The following is a 19,818-nucleotide window of genomic DNA, read 5'->3' on the forward strand; positions in this document are numbered from 1 at the left end:
ACGAAAGTACCCGTGCTATTTTATTAAGTCTGAATGATCGTCATCGAGCGCGTGTCAACTGTAATGACGATATTATTATCTGATTGACAAAAAAAGAAGAAGAGAAAGCGCGTCACATTGAATCCTTAATTCTGGTATGGACCAGAGTAGGTAGACTTTTATTGCTTATTCTCAGCTCGTTCTATATGAACTCTCCATTCTTTTTTGTACGGTAAAACTGTTGTTTAATCTATAGTTCGATCTAAAACCAGACTAAAAATATTCGACTGCAAGGAAAGAAAGTCATATTGACCGCCATATATTTTATGGCCTTCAACTACATTCCATAAGTAACTTTTCTCATGACATCCGTATTTGTTTATATGCCATGAGATACTCGTTTATCAGAGGACTTGGAGCTCGCATGTGTTGAATAACAGCCAGTGACCAGTGTGCTAAGGGAGTTATTCAAAACACACATCTGCAGGGCATTGATAAGATGACTCCTCGATTCAGGAGAAGTGGTCTCATTTTACCGAAAATGGTTCCCAGCAGACCGTTCTAAAGAAATCTGCGACGTTTTTTCCGTTGTAATATGTAATAATAGCAAAGACGGAAATTAAAAACGAAGGAATGAGTCTAGAAGGAACGTCAAGCCTAACTAAAATAACAAATTTCTTTTTTTGCATTCAATATGCCTAAAAATTCCAACTGTCGTCCGTTGTTACTTTCACTAATTATAAATTCAAATGAGTTTTTTAAAAGTCTGGAAAGTGATATTGAACCCAAGCGACGAACAATTTGGCTTCTATATATATACGGACTAGGGCCACTGTTTGACTTGGTAGTCAGTCGCAACTTTCGTCGTAGAAGCATCTGATCGGCAGGCAGCAGACGAGTCCGTACGAGCGCACAATCACAAAAGGTTCTCTCTCGTTAATACCTTGTATAAACATCGATTGTTTTTAAATTCAGTATTTTGCTCCATGTTACTTACATAATTGATATGATTTTTCTGTTAGGCTCCCTTAGATTGGCGCGATCTCCCTTGTTATCTAGACTTTATAGACCTTGTTCATTGTTTTTCAGCTGCTCATCGCGTGACAACATGAGTCTAAAGAAGAAAATTTGCGTTGTTGGATCAGGAAATTGGTATTTTCTCATACTTATTGATTCTAGTTTCTAAATGCACGTTTTTGCTGTAAAAAATGAACTAGGAATTTAGTTTTCAAAGGCAGATGAAACTTCAGTTCATGTTATCTGAGCAACAGTATACAGAGGGTAGTCTGCTTGAAAATATAAAAATAGATGCAAAATTTAGAAAGCCAATTGCCTGAAGGTGACCTCCAGCCTAGTTTTTCTTATTGTTATCATTTTTACAACCCCAAAGAAAGTTAATAATATCCAAACAGATTTATGTGTTTATGTGTGCTATGCATGTATTTAAATTTCTACTTTAACACTGTTTCTTATTTCCACTTTCTAGGGGCTCAACCATTGCTAAAATCGTTGGACACAATGTTGTTAAGTACAATGAACAATTTGAAAGTCAGGTGTCCATGTGGGTTTTTGAGGAAATGATTGATGGCAAAAAGCTAACTGAAATCATCAATGAAACCCACGAAAATGTGAAGTACTTGCCCAATCACAAATTGCCAACGAATGTTGTAAGTTTTATTGTTTGTTAAAGCTCAGCATATAATTAAGCATCTTATTTGCACTGTTGTAATGTTTCCCATTTGGCCATTTCTATTTGATAGATTGCTATTCCAGATGTAGTCGAGGCAGCTAAAGATGCTGATATTTTGATCTTTGTTATTCCCCATCAATTTATCACAAGGATCTGTGAACAGCTTGTGGGAAATATCAAAGCAACTGCTTTTGGACTTTCGCTAATCAAAGTAATGTTTGAAACTTTTGTTAAAATGTAACACAGTTTAATATCACGTTTTTGTGCGTGAAGGGTTTCTTGCCCGTTCCCGGAGGTGGTATCGAATTGATCTCGCATGCCATCAACAAGAAGCTGAACATCCCCATCGCTGTCTTGATGGGCGCTAATCTTGCCCCAGAAGTGGCCGACGAAAAATTCTGCGAGACCACAATTGGAGCCGCTTCACTGGAGAACGGGAACGTTCTGCGCGATATTATCCAAACTGAGTATTTCAGGGTGGTGGTTGTGAATGACGTGGAAGCTGTAGAAATGTGCGGTGCCTTGAAGGTAAAAATCAGTCAAGTACGGTTGATTGCTATATTTAAATTAACTCTTCCGAGTTTTGTAGAATATTGTGGCTTGCGGTGCTGGATTTGTCGATGGCCTGGGCTACGGCGACAACACAAAGGCAGCCGTCATCCGTTTGGGATTGATGGAGATGATTAAATTCGCCGAGCTGTTCTATCCGGGATCCAAACTGTCCACATTTTTCGAAAGCTGTGGTGTAGCCGATCTGATCACAACTTGCTATGGTGGTCGTAACCGACGTGTTTCCGAGGCCTTCGTAAAGAGCAAGAAGGTAGCTATCAAACGGCCAAAGTTTCGATAACCTCGGAAACGTTGCATCTGCGCTTGTTGCAATAACATTGAAATGAAGTGGAATTAAGCTGATGATGTTATGACTATTCAGAGCATTGCTGAGTTGGAGAAAGAAATGCTCAATGGTCAGCAACTTCAAGGACCTGCCACGGCAGAAGAGGTCAACTTTATGCTCAAAGCCAAAGGCATTGAAGACAAGTATGTCTATTTAATTATATTTTCTGAAAATGTATTAATTTAAAATGATTTGCATTTTTTAGATTCCCTCTTTTCACGGCTATTCATCGAATTTGTCTGGGAGAGCTCTCCCCGGAGCAGATGGTCGATTGCATCCGCAACCACCCCGAGCACATGTGAGTGTCGACTACAACGAAAAAAATGCCTATGCTAGGGTTCCGTTCGCACCGCACCATGTGTTTGTCATAGAATATAGATCTAGGGTTCATTAATACCTGCAGACGTGGATGGTTATCTCTGTGAACAAGCAAATTTTTTCTCAATTAGATAGTAGTGTTCGTCAACTAACAGATTTCAAATGCTTATTAAAAAGCAGTCTACTTTATTGTTCATCTATTCAATCTCATGGCTGAAGTTATTTTGGGCCAGTATGCAGAATGGTTTGTTCGATGACTTCCACACACTGATTAACCAATTCCCGTAGTCGCCCTGCAGACTAGCACAAATTAATTAACAATTAACAATTTATACAACGACTTGATTTCATCTTTTTGTGTCAACAGGGCCGATTCGCGAGCCAAGCTTTAAGTCATCTTCCCACTACTTTTTTTCTGGTTCTTTATTTGACTGTAGCAACCAATTATTTACTTTCTCTCGCGTGTGCCTGATTTTGCCACTTCCGACCTACCAAAGTTTCAGCCATTTCTCAGCAACGCGAAAAATTCATATATTTGCCGAGCTGAGAGTAAAGTTGTTTACAAGATGTATCTGGGTTTGTTAAGTAGAATAACTGTGGGTTTGTTTTGGAATTTGTTTATCTCTATCGTTGTTGGATAATTTGTTTGTCAACTTTGAAATACATACTTGGCAACTCAGCTTATTTGTTTGTGTACTCATGGCGTCGACTGCAATTCAATTGACGAATGTGTCCGTTGAAAAACAATTTGAACATTCCTCGAGGACTGAAACGTAAGTTGAATTTTTGGCATTGAATTATAGTTTTAAAAGCGTGCTGCGGGAAAATCTAGTCATTAGGTTATGCATGTGACGGTTGCTTAGAGCTAAAACCAAGACATCTCGCTTGTCAAGCGTTAAAACCACATTTCCTTGGAAAGCCAATTAGAAGCTTCTTCTCTGTGAAAATAAGTAAACACCCTTGAAATGTGTTCAAGTCCAGTTGTGGGACTTGGTCCAATGCATTATGGAAATGTTGCCCTGTCCTGAATGGGTAGTTGTGTGAGGAAGACCTTGCCCCCGTTACACATTCTCTGTATCACTTTATTGACTTAAGGTGGCTTTTAAATGTTTTTATCAGATCTTGCTGATAGTATATTGCCAAGACTATCTCAGAAATGTCTTGTACAAATATTCCATCAACATGAGTGTGTGATATTTTCAGTTTTATCTCGTGTTGTATAAAAATGTCCACAGGTTTCTTTTGTCAGCAGGTGTGAATACTGTAAACTCAAAACTAGGGCTGTAGAGGAAGCCATAAGAAACTATTTCTTTGTGCCGGTACAAGCACTGTTGCAGACTTTTGAATCAAATCATTGTGGGCAGTATGTGGGGTGATTTCTACTTCCTCGACATAGTCTTTCAAATAATAGCTATTTCTAATCATTAAGTCAAACAAGTCAGCCCCCCCCCCCCACACACATTCTTTCACGGGACTAGAGTGGCTTTATCTGAGTTTCCATTCGAGTGCCCATCTTGTTTCAACACGAATGAGAATAACACGATGAGAACTAATGCGATAAGAGCTGATAATGACGTATCGGTCTGTTGCACATTTTTTCACCGTCGTAGAAAGTTTTTTTTCTTTTTATTGTAGGGAAAAACAAAAAATTTTAAAGCGAAATCGGGCGTGAGATGGAACAAGTACCTTCAAATCAGAAGCCGGTCAACGCCAGATTTCTCCCGCCGGTGCTGCATATTAAGACGGATGGCGCATTGGATTGACTCGATGGGTTTAGAAAAAAAGAAAACAAAAAGTGGAGACAGCTGCTGAGAGTACAAGTAGTAGTAGTAGTAGGAAAAAGTGTGCCTGTAGGTAGCATTTGTTTCTTGTCGACTACATTGTGAAGTCTGAAACTCGAGAACGATGTTGGTCAATCTCATCACGACCATCTGGCGTTGCTCGCCCGACCTATATTCTCTTATACAATCAGAAGCGTCTTGTTCTTGTTGTTGGGCGGTCTGCTGGCGTTTTCTGAACGAGTTGCTCTCCTACGGTTGCCAGCAACTTGCGAGGCAGGCAACCGACCACAACAGATGCTCGGGACTCGGCAGCATCATCATAATGGAAAGCTCTCGCGCAACATGTTGACTCGCCTAGTCGCCTCCCATTTGAATTTTTACGATGAGATGCCGCCCAGCTCCCCAGTTGATTATTTGGAAGGGGAGAAAAGCGTTTATGCGTGTACGTAGTAGTAACATAACGAGATCTTTTTGGGGGATCGTATATCGGCCTGTTATCTCTAGCACGCACGTCTCCATTCCTCCACAGGCGTACGAGACCGGTGTCATATCAGCTGAGCAGCAGGGGAGGAAATGGGCATCAGTTGAGTTGGGTGGTTAGAAATGTGAGTTTATTCTGGCACACCAAAGCCCCGAAAAAAAAAGAGAAAAAAGGGGCTCCCACTTTTTCGTTAGAGAATAAGAGAAATTTTTCCGTTTTTCCAGCGTGTATATACAAATTTGTGGGCAATTGGTCAGAAAAGGCTACTACCCGTGCATTCTTGTAAAGCAATCCTGTTTGTATATTCCTCGTTGTGTATATCGAACGACGTAGAGAAAAAGGGCGGTTTTGAATCCACCCTGTTGGGTTTTTCGTTGGTTGGTTGGGCGTTCGAGAGAGAGAGAGAGTCCATAGCAGAGTCCTACCTACCCTTGCTGCTGGTGTATATCAGCTGCAGTGGCGGCGGCCATGCCCGTCAGTTGGCTCCGCGCCTCCGTCGCTCACTCGTCAACCATTTCCCCCCTCCGTCCGGTCGCCCCTTTTATTTTATTTTTCCATTCGGTGGAATTTGGGCCCAGTTCTACGTGACTAGCAAACACAAACAATAGGCGCTTGATGTAGTGTTAATTGAAACCTGAAAGGTATGTCCTATAATCTTTTACAAATTCCCCCCTCTTTTTTCTGAGTGTGTCCATGCGTGCGCTTCTCTCTGTGTGTTTTGTGTGTGTGTGTTGGTGTGTGTGTGTCTACATGTCAACAATACGCACCCAGGGGCGAGGCCGCCTTCCGGATGCTGCGCATTATGGTCCATTGACAAGAGATTGTGCAGTTCCGGAGGAAACGGCCCTCTAAATGAATGGAGATGTGCCAAAAGCGGATGCTGACGTTTAGACACCCCCCACCTTCTACTGTCGATGGCCTCAAGTGCAAAAATCGACCGGTGCCGGTCACCAGTTATTTTTTTTTTCCTTTCTTGTTTTTATTTTTATTTATTTTGAATCAGTCGAGTCGGGAATCGAGTAGAGAATTGTGGGATCGCAGATGTTTTCCGCTAAAAAAAAGAAAAGAAAAAAAAGTGCCGTTTCACATTTGGGTGTCCTGGGCGATCAACGCCATCTGGTCACCACGGCTGACTAACCTACATTGCTCGAAAAAACAGTGCAGTAATGCGCACCCACAGCTACAGCAGTTCGTTTGCTAATTTCTCTGTCGTCGCCGTTAGCGGAGAAAATCATTCACCACCCCCTCTGGGCGTCACAGGGGATCCGTTTTTCTTCTTTTGCCTTTCCTCGTCTATTTTTAAATCCTGATGGCGCTGGGAAGACGGAAAAGAAAAAAACAAAGTAAAAGAAACGCTTAAATTTGATGATGAAAATGAACCTACCGGTAGAATTGATTTGCCGTTACGTTGACGTGCTGGTGGGCTGATGTCATTGGCGTAGTTGCAGTAGCGATAAAGAAAGAGAAACACACACACGAAGCGAAAACATTTCGTGTGTCTGCCCAAGTGATCGCGATAGCGGCCGCCGCCCGTCCGCGGACCTTGATTTCCCAAATCTAGTCCACCCCAAGTCCAATCACCATCATTTCCAGCCGCTATGCAAATGACTGCGTTTGGATATTTCTTTTCTGGCAACTGTTTAATAACCTTAACAAAAAAGACAAAATCATTCTCCGTTTTTTTTTTTCGAGGTTATTATTTGACGGCGGCCGAGTCACCGTGAGAATGGGCCGTCAAGCGAAACGGCCGAGGGACACTGAACCTGCCGTGCTGGTGGCAGCGTTTTGTGTTTCTCTCGTTTTCTTCCGTTTTTTTAGTGGTGGTGGTGGCCGTCCTTCACTGGAGGCAACCAGGCGCGAAGCCAGCCGCTGAAGGAGTCACGCCCTTTATCCCCCGGTAGTTTCTTTCTTTCTTTTCCCAATTCTCCCCTCCTTTTAAAAAAGAGATCCCGCTAGAAATTTTTAATTAGAAACGTGTCCCGACATTAACTTTACGTCAATGATCCGTCCCAGCGCGTTCGCTGGCCAGCCTTTTCAGCTGTGCCTTACTTTTAATAATTTCGAGACTTTAAAATTTGAAATCCATTGACGGTGGCAGCTGTGCCCGCAGTGATACCGCAGGGAGAAGCGTGACGTGAGCAGTCCCGGCGGCGCACGCGCGTTTCGGGCCGCAAGGTATTGAATGGATCATTAGCATGTGAGATGATAGTGTGTGTCCTTGGCTGGCCGGCCGAGGTGCCGATGGCTACAACAACAACATCGATAATCCCCCTTGTTGTTGTTGTTGTTGATCCAATGGAGGAAAAGGTTTCCGTTGAAGCGGAGAAATCGTTTGCCTCCAATTGACGACATTCGTGTGCACTCAAACTCGTCTCGCTGTTGCCAGCCAGTGAAACTCTAACATAACAAGATGGACGCGTTCATTTTCTCTCTCGTTTCTCTCCCCTTTTCTCTTTTATCCCTTTTTGAAGTAATAATAAAAAAAGGGAAGCGTGCAAACGTCTAATTGGAACGAATGTTTGGGCGGACTGCAAGTAAAAAAAAATGTCTAGGATGTTAAAAAAGAAACAAAAAGGTAGCCGGTACGTTTTATTATTTATCCCGCTTGGTTACCTTTTAGTAGTCAAGTCGAGCGGAGAATCTCATTAGGAAGTAGGTCTCGGTCACCCTTTCAAGTCTCAACCTGTTGTTGCTGTTGTTGTGTGTAGGAGCCTCATTTTTCCAGTTTGTTTTCTCTCTAAACGCTGCGCTAATCAATCTTATTTGATTTTGTTTCACGCAGGGGATCCACCATTATCAGTCAAGTTGTCGGCGAAGCCATGACGAATACATCGCAGGTGAGTCGAAAAGAAATAAAAGACAAAAATCATTTTGATCAAATGTGTCGAGCCATCAACTGATGATGACTAATCGGCAATTCCTTTTTGAAATTGACAGCTGTCGTTCCGTGGCGTGAGGGCCTCCAAATTCCGCCACGTCTACGGCCAAGTTGCCCGCAAAGACAAGTGCTACGAAAACGTCAAAATCACCAAAGACGCCCACGATTCCAATTGCTGCGCCGCCAATCCCAAATTCTTGGCCATCATCACCGAAGTGGCCGGAGGCGGAGCTTTTATCGTTTTGCCGCTGGAGAAGACGGGCCGGTTGGATCTCAACGCTGGGAAAGTGACGGGTCACGCCGGTCCCGTGCTCGACATCAAATGGAATCCGTTCAACGACAACGTCATCGCTTCCGCCTCGGAGGATTGCACCGTCAAGTTGTGGCACATCCCCGACGGCGGGTTCACGGACAACGTCCAGCAGTGGCTGGTGGATCTGCGCGGCCATAAGAGGCGCTGCACGTACATCGAATGGCACCCGACGGCCGACAACGTCCTCCTCAGCGCCGGCTCTGATCACCTGATTTTCGTGTGGAACATCGGGACCAGCACGCCCATCAACGTCATCAAATGTCACCCGGATGTCATTTATTCCATGTCGTTCAACCGCGACGGCTCCCTGCTGGCCACCACCTGCAAGGACAAGCAGTTGCGCATCATCGAGCCGAGAACGGGCCGAGTGGTCAAGGAAGGCACCTGCCACGTCGGCAGTAAATCCAGCAAAGTCGTTTACCTTGGCGACACGGGCCGGCTCTTTACGACCGGATTCTCGCGCACGTCGGATCGCCAATACGCCCTGTGGTCGCAGGAGGACCTGGGCGTGCCGCTGCGGAGCGAAATGATCGATTCCTCGTCGGGGATCCTGATCCCGTATTACGACGCCGACACGCGGATGATTTACGTGGCCGGCAAAGGGGACGGCAACATCCGCTACTACGAGATCGTCGACGAGGAGCCGTGGATCCATTACCTGACGCAATACCTGTCGGGTTCGCCGCAGCGCGGCCTCGGCTTCATGCCCAAGCGCGGCGTGCAGACGCAACTCTGCGAGACGTTCCGCTTCTACAAATTGCACGCGACGCGCGGATTGTGCGAGCCCATCTCGATGATCGTCCCGCGCAAGAGCGAAACTTACCAGGACGATCTCTACCCGGACACGGCAGCTCCCACTCCGTCGCTGACGGCCGAGGAGTGGATCAAGGGCACCAATCGAGACCCCGTCCTCATGTCCATGAAAACAGGATCGGTCTTGCGTAAGTTGACTCCCGTTTTTATGCTGAAAAACAAAACAAAAGTTTTGATGCCTCAATTTTCAAATGACAATTTATAACCAATCCCCCCTCTCCTTATACAGCGCACACAGTCAGGACGTTCAAGCCCGTCCGCTACGACCCGGTGGAACGCAAACTCTTGACGTCGGACAAGAATAATGACAAAAAGTTTGCTTTCATCACGCAAGAAACAGTCGTCGACTATCGACCGGTCGAGGTAAATTTGGCTCTCCTTTTATTTCATTTTTAGATTTTGGTTTTGTTTCTTCCCGTCGAGCCCGTCGTGTCGTCATTTTACTCTTTTCCTCCCCCCACCCAGTCGCAGGTTTTTTCTTTGATTATTTTTAAATGATTTATTATTTTGATGATGATTTGAAAAAAATATTTCCGTGTCAACTGTCGCCAATTGTCGGTCCCCATTTGGCGCCCGTCCACTTGTAGAGATGGACGTGCTCTCATCTTCTTATTTCGAATAACGTGTTGACATCTTCTTTGACATTTTTCCAACTCGCTCCTCTCCTCTCGCGTCGTCGTAATAAAACAAACAAAAATAAAAGCGGGCCGAATCCGGTTTCCACGACATGAACCCGTCGACGGACGAGGACGAAATGGCCTCGTCCGATTCGCACGAGAATGAAGACGACGACGAGGACGAGGATGACAGTGATCCGACGGCTCAACGCGAGAGGATCCGTCGAAATCACGTCTGGGCCATCATCAGCTTGCTGGAAGAGCAAGCCAAAGGACCTTATCACTTGATGGTATACCCCCACCACACCACCAACACCCAACACAATCACACCATAAAATCTAGAAATCAAAGCAATTGGCAACGCGTGTCCAGGTGTTGGCTCAACAATACCATTTTCGTATTCGGTGGCGTCACGCACAACCTTTTTTGATGCTATCTTTTTCCAAAACTCGTTTATTGGATTTGTTTTCGTGACGGGTGTGACGAACGAATGGGGGAATAGGGTTTCCGTGACACATTTCTTTCTTTCTTTTCCCTCTTCTTTTTGATTCTATTCAAAATCCTATATTTATCGTAACCCGAATTCTACACCCGGCTTCTTCTCGTTCACCCTCCCAACCAAAACAACAAAAGTCTCACAGCCTCTGCTGCCTCTTCTTCCGTTAATGCCTCACTCTTTTTTTGCCTGTTGTTGTTGTCGGTCTTCAATCAGTGGAAATAATGCGGTCAGGGGCTTCAAATGAGGGACGCCGTTGCCGCAACTCCTCCGCGTTGTTGCATAATAATAAATAATAATAATTGTCCGAGTCCTACATTTCATTGAAAACCCATGAAATGACTGGGCCGCAGATCTGTGCATGGCGGTTTTTTTTTTTTAATCTCTTTTTAAAAAACAGGCCACACTCATCATCCCGTCTGCTGCTGCTGCTGTTTTCTCTTGTTGCTTGTGTGTTATGAACATGTGCGTGGGTCGTTTCGGTTCAAAGTTTTGGGGGGGACCGAGGGCGGATGGTTGTTTGGCTCTCACTGTCCCGGAGGAACGACAACTCTCCCCTCGACTTTGTGTGGTTTATTTTTGACAAAAACAAAGCGTCTCTCGTCTCTCTCTCTCTGTTTTTCTGTCTCTTTTTATTCTGTTCTCTCCCTCCCCCTTGGCCCTGGCTACGGTCTCTGGTTTTCACCCTCCGCAGTGCCGGTGCATGTGGTGGATCCTATTTTTGGAAGAGAGAAATTTCAACAGTGGAGAAGAAAGAGAGAGATAGATATTCATTGGACTTGTCTGTTGTGCTTAGATGCGTGCGGCAGACGCCAAGGCAGCAAAGACCTCCTGCAACTTGGGCACAAAGTTCCAACAAACTCAACAAATGTGGTCGCGACCCACTCGTTCCATGACTCAGGTGATTTCACAACAATTTTGTTTCTTTCATGTTTAAATTCTCGTCATTTTTTAATTACGTTTTTCTTTTGGCTTGATTTGATTTAGTTGAACATTATTTCGCCTACCAATGGCATGCATAAAGCCAATAGCATCGGGATCGGAAGCATCGGAGCGACCAATCAGCGCGCCATTTCCGGAACGGCTTTCATGTCTTCGGAGAAAGCCATCGAAATCATCGACGCTCCTGCCCAGGGAATGGAGGTATGTTGTGTCCCCCTTTTTATTTTGGTTTTAGTTTTGCCATTTGGAAAAAATGCGGTGGGTTTGGGTTTGGCGGCAAAACAATGACCGCTATATAACGCGAAATGTTGTTGTGATGAACAGTTACGGCGATCGACGAACGATGCCCAGCAAGTCGAAGAAATTCGTCGCCTCAAGCAGCAACTGGCACTCAAAGACCGGCGCATTCACGAACTGGAGGAGCAACTCCAACGTTACAAAAATTCTTTTATCGGCGACTCGACGGCGTGATGGGGCAGCAGCAGCTGGCAAGCGTCAAAAACACCATTGCCCGGCCTTGCGCCCGGCCAATGTTGAGGAAGTCTGACGCTGAAAGTCCCGTCACTCTTTTTCCGCATCCGTGTTGTATATAAATTATGCAAGGAGTCTGTCATCAGACCTTCTTTTCTTATTATTTTTTTCGCTTCAAACTTGTGTGTGTTGCGAAGTATCGGGCGGCCGCAGTAGATAGGTCCATCTGGCCAACGTCTCGCTTTATCCACTCGGAAATTGTTCGCTGGTCGAATGCCAGTTTCGTGCATTTGCAGCTTTCATTTCGTTGTTTTCTGTGAGAATATTTTGTTTTTTCTGCCTCACCGGAATTGACTCGGAATTTTTTTGTATTTTCTCTCGTTTGCTCGAAACCGTTAAGCATTTTGGTCTTTTTTTCGATTTGCGCCGCCTCGCCTGACTAGGATTGTGTGTAAAAAAAGTTAAAAGACGTGTTTTTTTTTCCTTTCTTTGGCTCTTTCTTATAAATATATACATATGACATCATAAATCATTCCATTGACTTTGAATGCCGACTCTGTTCACGCTGAGATTTTTAGTTTCCCAGTTGCGAGAGCTAATCCTGGGGCGCCGTTCCAAAAAATGCCACGCTTTTATAGACTGCTCATTGAACGTGTCAGTTAGAGTTTGAGTTGGTCGTTTGTGACGTGATGCCCGCCTCCCACAGACTTGACGATGGCTCGGCTATTCTTTTTGAAATTGTCGGTTGCGCCGCGTCTTCTTTTTTTTATTTTATCCCGTGACTTGATTATGCAATTCCGCTTCATGCTTTTGAGTCCGACTCCGCACTCGGCTGGTGCAGCTGTGATGTCGGATGCGGTTTACATTTGCTCTTCCGACGCAGATGCAATTACCCAAGGTAGTCGTTTCAGAAATAGAACGAATTACGCAGCACGATGGGGTCGTGAAAAACCGCAACAGCTTGTCCGTTCCCACGTAGTACAGCGCCGAGGATCGAAAATCGAACGATCCAGGGGGGGAGGAACCCCTCGGTTCTATATGTTGTCTGTTGTGTCCAGTTATTGAAAGGTTTATCGACCTTGTCTTGTTGAGCTACAATAAAAATGTTATTGGCATAGAACTATTTTTCGTTTTGCCCAGCCAATTAAAACAAAACAAAATTCCGTTCCAATTTTTTTGCGGCATTTCCCGACTGTTTTAGAAAGTTTTCGGAGGGTTTTCACCCAAACTATTCATTGAATTCTTTAGCGGACAATGGCAAAATGGGTGCGCCAACGTTTTGTCCCGTTGTTCTCATTCAATTTTGGGTGTGGCCGACCTATGAATTCTTGGTTAACTCAGCTATTTCTGACAGAGAGGTTAATCGAATATTTTATTTAGCTCACAGCAAAAGAATCAAATTTCGAAACGTGCATATTGGGGGATAAATATTTTATTGCTCTGCTAATAGCGATTATGTAAAACCGTAATGACAGATTTAGTAATGGGAGTAGGATGGTTCGTAAGAGTACGACGACTGGTAGGATGGCTGGTAGGAGTGGGATTGGTAAGAAGGCTGATAGGAGTGAGAATAGGAAGGTTGGTAGGAATAGGAAGGCTGATAGGAAGGTTGGTAAGAGTAAGAAGGCTGGTAGGAAGGTTGGTAATAACTTTGGCTGTATCCAGAGTGTCCACCATATCCGCTGTTGTAACCTGAATTTAACACAGTCACATCGAGACAAATATGATCGTTGTACGCATTTGATCAACGTAAATTTTTAAAAAATACCTCCGTATGAAGATGGTTGGTAGTGAGATTGTCCATATCCTCCGTGACCGTATCCGCTGCTGTAACCTAAATAGAAAAACAGGGAAAAAACATTGAAGATTACAAAACAAAATGTGTCAAACTGTTTCAAATTCGTTGGACCCCCAAATACCTCCATAAGAGGATGGCTGGTAGTGAGATTGACCATATCCGCCGTGACCACCGTATCCACTGCTGTAACCTGGAACCGAGTTAAATGTTCTCAATAGCAAGTATACTACAGCATCAAAATGAAATCTGATTGAATTTTTCTAAATGAAATGTTTGTTCACACCTCCACGGTAGCCTTTCTTTTTAGACTCTGAAGAATCCAAGTCCCGTTTTGCGGCCTCTTCGGCGTAAGCTACGACAACCATAGCTGCAAGGATCAGTGCGGTAATCTAGAGGTAAGCAAACAACAAAGCAAAAGGTATTGATGATATTCGAAAATGGACGGAAGATATAACGGACGAGTAAAATAATTCGCTAATAATACTTTCAAGGAAGCCATTGCGTTGCAGTTGTTAAGGATACAAATGGAAATTTATGGGTGATTCAAACTGAACGGCCGGCTGATGTCTTGCAGAAGATCCGAGTGCTCAAAATGTTATGACTTGGTTCTGTTGAAACGTCCTTTTTATACAGCCGGGCTTCTCATGTCCAAAAAATAAAAACCGACACGACTTGATATCAAAAAATCTTACACAAAAACTTTCGAGGACAAGTGAAAGGAACGCCTTGTGCCGCCAAACTGTGAATCGACTTCATGACCAATCTTCGGGAAAGTTTGGCGGGTTTCGGTCAGATTCTGAGAGGGGAAAAAAAAAATGTGAAATGGTTTTTATGAAGACTGAAAGTAATGCTTCTAATTAGATAGGAACATGTAGGTTGGGTGGCGGCCATCTGGCCGAACCCAATAACCCAGCATCGATGACTCAAATGATTTGATTATTTCGTTTAGAATTTTGACAATTTTTCTATTATGCGCTCGATTCATACCCCTTAGTCCATTCAATTTAACTAGTTCCCCTTGAACTTAATCCCAAACACATTCTGAACCGAGAACAATGACTTGATTAACGACACCCTTCTCTCATCCCCCCGTCTTTTCTTTTTGTGGTATTTGTTTTTTGATCGATTCTAGTCCTACATTCACGACATTTTTTTTTTGGTTGAAATTCTAGTCTAGTCCGTGAGTGCCCGTGAGTACCGCAACACCTCTCTGGACTGTTATTAATACATCCCTTTCACGCCTTTCGCAATTGTGTTTTATATATAGACTATATAGAGAGAAGGTGTTGTTGACCTGACAGCATTTTCATAACGTGGCAAAAAATTGTAGAATTCTGCCTAAAACCTGAAGGGCATTCCTTGGTTCCGTTGTGTGTGGGCTAAGTTTCTCTTTCATTTCGCGGATGCTAATTATAATGCACAAATATTTCGTGCAATTTCTTTTTCCAATTCGCCGCCACCCTTTTTTTTCTATTTGTTTAGCTGTAAGCTAATATTTTTTACTTGCTAAAAGATGGCTGTAAAATAGTCGTTTATTTCATAAAAGTATGAAACCAATGAAAATTGCAAATATCTCTTTTAATGAAATTTACAATAGCAGCCGATAGAAGTAAGTTGGACATTGCAAAAGAAGAAGAAAAATAAGCTTATCTTTTCATTATTGTGCTTTTTTAAAAAGTTGACACTTACGATATTTTGCCCACTTTTTATTATTATGTCTTATCATTTTTTCAACGTCTTAATGTGTCACAAAAATGTTTGGTGAAAATAACATTCTGCCACTTATTTGCTTTGCAAGTATTCTTTGCATGTTGCATTCGTCGAGCAGTTGTAATGTCAAATGTTGGATGGATCTTAATTATTACGCTTATCTGACAAACTGAAATAAAAGACGTTTTCATTAGTTGGTCGATAACTGTGTCAACATGAGAAATTGCTGCTTTAATTCTTTTGTCGCAAAATCAACCTCGCATTTTGAATTGGAAGCAGTCTGAAGGAATCAACACTTCATGGAATCAATTTGAAAAAGCCGCTTCTTTATTCTTCAACAGAGGCACCTAGTGTAAGAATTCCGTACTGATCCAAGTCCAGTCGCGCTTCAGCTGTCGTCTGTTTCATTCCGCGTGGCTTTCAATGGTGGTCCATTTCGTTTGAGTCTGAATGTGAATTTTAAAAAGTATATTTTTTTAGTTTTTACTGTATTTTAATATATTAAGTTCCAACATATATTAATTGATGCTGAGTTGATAGATTTTAAGCAAACTTTATTTGTACATTCAAATATTGGTTTAATGTCATTGATCCATGTCAAAGCATTTTTTCCCCCTTTACATGGCGGATTCTTTAACTTTTAACTTGAAATAGTAAGACATACTTGCTTTCAGAAAACTTATTTATGTAAAGATGTGCAAAATATGTTGATTGAATAAAGTGACACCCATTTGCCCCTAAATGTAATTCTCAGAAACGAGTAAATTGGTGTCATTAATATGATTTAGTACAAAGCTACTAGCCTACTAACCATGTTTGTTTTTTTTTCTATTTAGGCTTCACGGCAATAAGGCAGGTGTTTTAGATGGAGTTCTGGAAAACCAGTGGCAAAACCAGTCAGAACAGAAAACGGGAATTGCTATAAAGTCTGTTTTTGTTACAGGTTAAGTTTAGGGAATATTTGTTAGTCAACTTTATGTGGAGTAGTAAGGGCTCAGGGAAATTACTGTGATTTGTGGTCTATGTTCCAATTCGTTTCTTTTAGAGTGGGGACACCTTGCATTATCTATCTGCACCAACCCTTTTTTTGGGGGGGGGGCAGTAGGAAAATGTATCGGCTATTTGCCGCTTATCTTATGCCTTTAGGCATTTGGAAAAATATCACAAATTTAAGCTTATTTTTGGATGTATGGGTATTGAAACCCTAGATCTCACTGTAGAGCGTCATTGGTGTCTTTTTTTATGGGAACTCTACTGTTAAAGAACTACTAGTCTATCGCCTACTTACGGAAATTACTACCCTCTTTTCTATTTAAAAACCTAAAGCTGGTTTAAGTGAACATTTAGGTTCCGGGAACGTTGTGGAGGCGTTTTTTATATTCACTCATCCGAACAGAGTTGAGAAAAAAATTATTAAGAAAAATTGAATTTCCGCCAACTCTTGACTTGTTTTCGATAGAAATGACGATTGACAACAGCCGTTATAAAGTGTGTCAATGTCCTATAAATTGAGAAGCTATTATGGCTATTTGTAAACGGTACTACAAAAACGTGATGCGCCTTCAATTCTGCTACACACACGCCAGAAATGTTCAGTTGGCTTGTTTCGGTTTGTTTCTTTTCCCTATCCAGAATCCCATCTGTCTGAAGAAGGTAAGTTTAGCTGTTTATCCCGCAATCAGACAACATATTTAATTTTCTTTGTTTTAAAGGGAGACGTTCTGGAGATTCATTTTTGGCACTCACGTCTGGTACGAATGGTGCGTGAATCTGTTATTTCGATCACACAATATTGGCCTCTGAATTTGACTAAGGACAAAGCATTGTTCCAGTGTAACATTTTGGAGAACTTTTGGAAGTATTGAGAACTTATTGACCGAGAAAAGAGGTTCCTAACAAGGCTCAACTGTTTGCACATCATGAAATGAATAAGGATTAATCATGTGTTTGAATCATAGATACGGTTGCAGAGGAATATTTTCAAAAATCCATCTATCCTTTGATCGGTTCGAAAAGGAAGATTTATTCACTGAAGAAACGAGTCAAATGATTCAAATGTCAATTGGTATGAGTGAGTTTTAAACCATAACCATTTGCATTTGGTATTCATTTTGATATTGGTCGTGTAGACCCATCCCCAGCAACGTCAACCTGCAAAAGGAAAGGCAAGATTTGATTGTCCTCGAAGCTCGAAGGTCACGGAGAACATTACGTAATACTGTACGTGGGATGCAGTGGTGTAGAGGCTAGGTGAGAACGGGACGTGTATCCATCATTATCAAGCAGGTACAATAGCCGCAAGCAATAACCATTTGGTATTCATTTTGATTTGGTTGTTGTAGACCCATCCCCACCCAGCAACGTCATCCTTCAAAAGGAAAGGCCAGTGTGCATTTTTTCGTACTCGAAGGTCACGGAGACCATTACTTAAAACGTGTCATGCAGTTGCAGTGGGGTAGAGGTTGGGTGAGAACGACACGTGTTACATAGCCATTTGGTATTCATTTTGATATTGGTTTTTGTAGACCCATCCCTAGCAACGTCCACCTAAAGAAGGAAAGACCAAAGTATGTCTTTCATAATCGAAGGTCACGGAGATCATTTCGTAAAATGTGTCATGTGGTGTAGAGGTTGGGTGAGAACGGGACGTGTCGCATTATTATCAAGCAGATTCAATAGCCTCGAGGCTTAAGAGGTGAAGGGATGAAAAAAAATCGTATAAAAGGAGAGAAAAAGGCGGTGGGAAATCAGTCGAGTGAGGATCTCCGACACGGTAACAACTTCAGCGTACTATTTGTCACCAGGATTCTTCATTGTGTAATTAGTTCGCAATCATGAGTAAATATTCTGTTACTTGTATTAGTGTATCGATTTCTATTGTTTTTCTCATTTCTTAATATTTCAGTTTTTTAATATTAATGTTCAAATTATTTATTGTCTAGTTTAAAAGGAGAGAAAAGGGAGGCGATAGAAATCAGTCGAGTGAGCATCTCCGACACGACAACAACTGCAGCGCACTAGTTGTCACCAACTGCATTCCTCATCGTGTAATCAATTCGCAATCATGGGTAAATATTCATTTTTATTTCGAGTCGTGATTCTATTTCGTTTCCAGTTGTTAATATGACCTGTTATTATGGAATATCATTGTTTAAATTTATTAATTGTTTAGGTAACTATAACTACAACAGCGTCGTGCTGCTGTTGGGTTTGTATCGTTGATGGCGGACCACGTGTGAACCGATGTCTCCTGTGTGTGGTGGACATGTTGGCCCCAAGTTACATCACCAAAGCGCCTGATTACTGAGGCCTTAGTACTACACCACCAAAGCTCCGAGTATTAAACTACTACCTACGCTCTGATGCTCCCAATTACTATTCTGCTCCCTGGTACTAGACCGAGTCTCCAGCTTATTACACCACAAAGCGGTCGAATACTACACCGAAGCGCCCAGGTACATTGTTCTCTGCCCCAGATTTCATCAGCGAGGCACCGGAGTACTACACCAGCGAGGCACCGGAGTACTACACCAGCGAGGCACCGGAGTACTACACCAGCGAGGCACCGGAGTACTACACCAGCGAGGCACCGGAGTACTACACCAGCGAGGCACCGGAGTACTACACCAGCGAGGCACCGGAGTACTACACCAGCGAGGCACCGGAGTACTACACCAGCGAGGCACCGGAGTACTACACCAGCGAGGCACCGGAGTACTACACCAGCGAGGCACCGGAGTACTACACCAGCGAGGCACCGGAGTACTACACCAGCGAGGCACCGGAGTACTATGCGACTACGAATGCTGTTCCAGGTTACTACACCGGTAAAGCGGTCGAATACTACATCGAAGCACCCAAGTACATCCTTCTCTGCACTAACTTTCACCACTGAAGCACCGGAGTACTACACCACAAACTACGAGGTCCAATCTCACTACACTGCCCTGAGCTACACAACCTCAGCCGAGGCGGCCAAGTATTATTATACAGCGGCTGTCCCTTGTACTATGTTGGACCGAAATACTTCACCGATTTTCTAGTTTACTACACCACAACATACGCCACACCTTGCTACTACACCGAAGTCCCCAAGTATTACACTGTCAAGGCCGAATATTACACAACTACGTATTCTGCGCTAGTCTACTTCACAGAGGAACCCAAGTTTTACTCTGCTCCAAGCTATTACGAAACAGAGGCTCCTGTATACTACACCACCACCCAGGCCCCGGATTATTACACTTCAACCTACGCTGCCCCCAAGTACAACACTGAAGTTTCTAAGTACTACACCACCAAGGCAACTAATTATTACCTACTACACCGGAGCGCTACTCTGCCCCAAGTTACTACACTACTAAGGCATCTGAAATTTACACCATATCCTACGATTCCTCAACTTGTTACAAGGAGGTTCTTAAATACTAAAGCCGAAATTTGTATTTTATTTGATGAAAATTAGTCGGTGGTCTTCATGGTTACTTGAAATTGATTGTTGATTTTAATAAGAAAATAAATGTTGAATGCGGAACTTTTCTTGTAAGACTAATATTAATTCAACCCTTTCAACATCGAGATGAGTATTTTATTTGTGTTGGAATTCTTCAAGTTCAATATTCTGCATTTTAATTT

The 19,818-nt window shown here is 43.0% G+C and overlaps 3 protein-coding genes across 3 annotated transcripts; 2 read left to right on the plus strand and 1 right to left on the minus strand.

Annotated features, from left to right (window-relative positions):
• The first annotated feature begins 756 nt into the window (after positions 1–756).
• On the plus strand, positions 757–3,558 carry LOC124201045 (glycerol-3-phosphate dehydrogenase [NAD(+)], cytoplasmic-like). The gene is made up of 9 exons (XM_046597484.1): positions 757–904; positions 1,002–1,131; positions 1,466–1,646; positions 1,740–1,880; positions 1,943–2,197; positions 2,259–2,489; positions 2,601–2,707; positions 2,770–2,862; positions 3,250–3,558. The coding sequence occupies exons 2-9, from the start codon at positions 1,088–1,090 to the stop codon at positions 3,272–3,274; spliced, it is 1,077 nt and encodes a 358-aa protein (XP_046453440.1). The 5' UTR covers positions 757–904; positions 1,002–1,087; the 3' UTR covers positions 3,275–3,558.
• LOC124201042 (coronin-2B-like) lies at positions 3,555–19,717 on the plus strand. Its single transcript, XM_046597479.1, has 15 exons — positions 3,555–3,655; positions 7,927–7,981; positions 8,082–9,276; positions 9,378–9,511; positions 9,852–10,055; positions 11,059–11,163; positions 11,250–11,405; positions 11,529–15,649; positions 16,020–16,836; positions 16,896–17,071; positions 17,142–17,248; positions 17,313–17,469; positions 18,126–18,251; positions 18,356–18,520; positions 18,581–19,717. Exons 1-8 carry the CDS (start codon positions 3,582–3,584, stop codon positions 11,673–11,675), a joined length of 2,070 nt encoding a protein of 689 aa, XP_046453435.1. The 5' UTR covers positions 3,555–3,581; the 3' UTR covers positions 11,676–15,649; positions 16,020–16,836; positions 16,896–17,071; positions 17,142–17,248; positions 17,313–17,469; positions 18,126–18,251; positions 18,356–18,520; positions 18,581–19,717.
• On the minus strand, positions 13,095–14,068 carry LOC124201047 (prisilkin-39-like). The gene is made up of 5 exons (XM_046597486.1): positions 13,958–14,068; positions 13,757–13,862; positions 13,595–13,663; positions 13,444–13,509; positions 13,095–13,367 (listed from the first exon to the last, which is right to left on the minus strand). Exons 1-5 carry the CDS (start codon positions 13,970–13,972, stop codon positions 13,153–13,155), a joined length of 471 nt encoding a protein of 156 aa, XP_046453442.1. The 5' UTR covers positions 13,973–14,068; the 3' UTR covers positions 13,095–13,152.
• Positions 19,718–19,818: the final 101 nt, after the last annotated feature.

Source organism: Daphnia pulex, chromosome 8 (assembly GCF_021134715.1).
Source record: "Daphnia pulex isolate KAP4 chromosome 8, ASM2113471v1".
NCBI lineage: Eukaryota > Metazoa > Arthropoda > Branchiopoda > Diplostraca > Daphniidae > Daphnia > Daphnia pulex.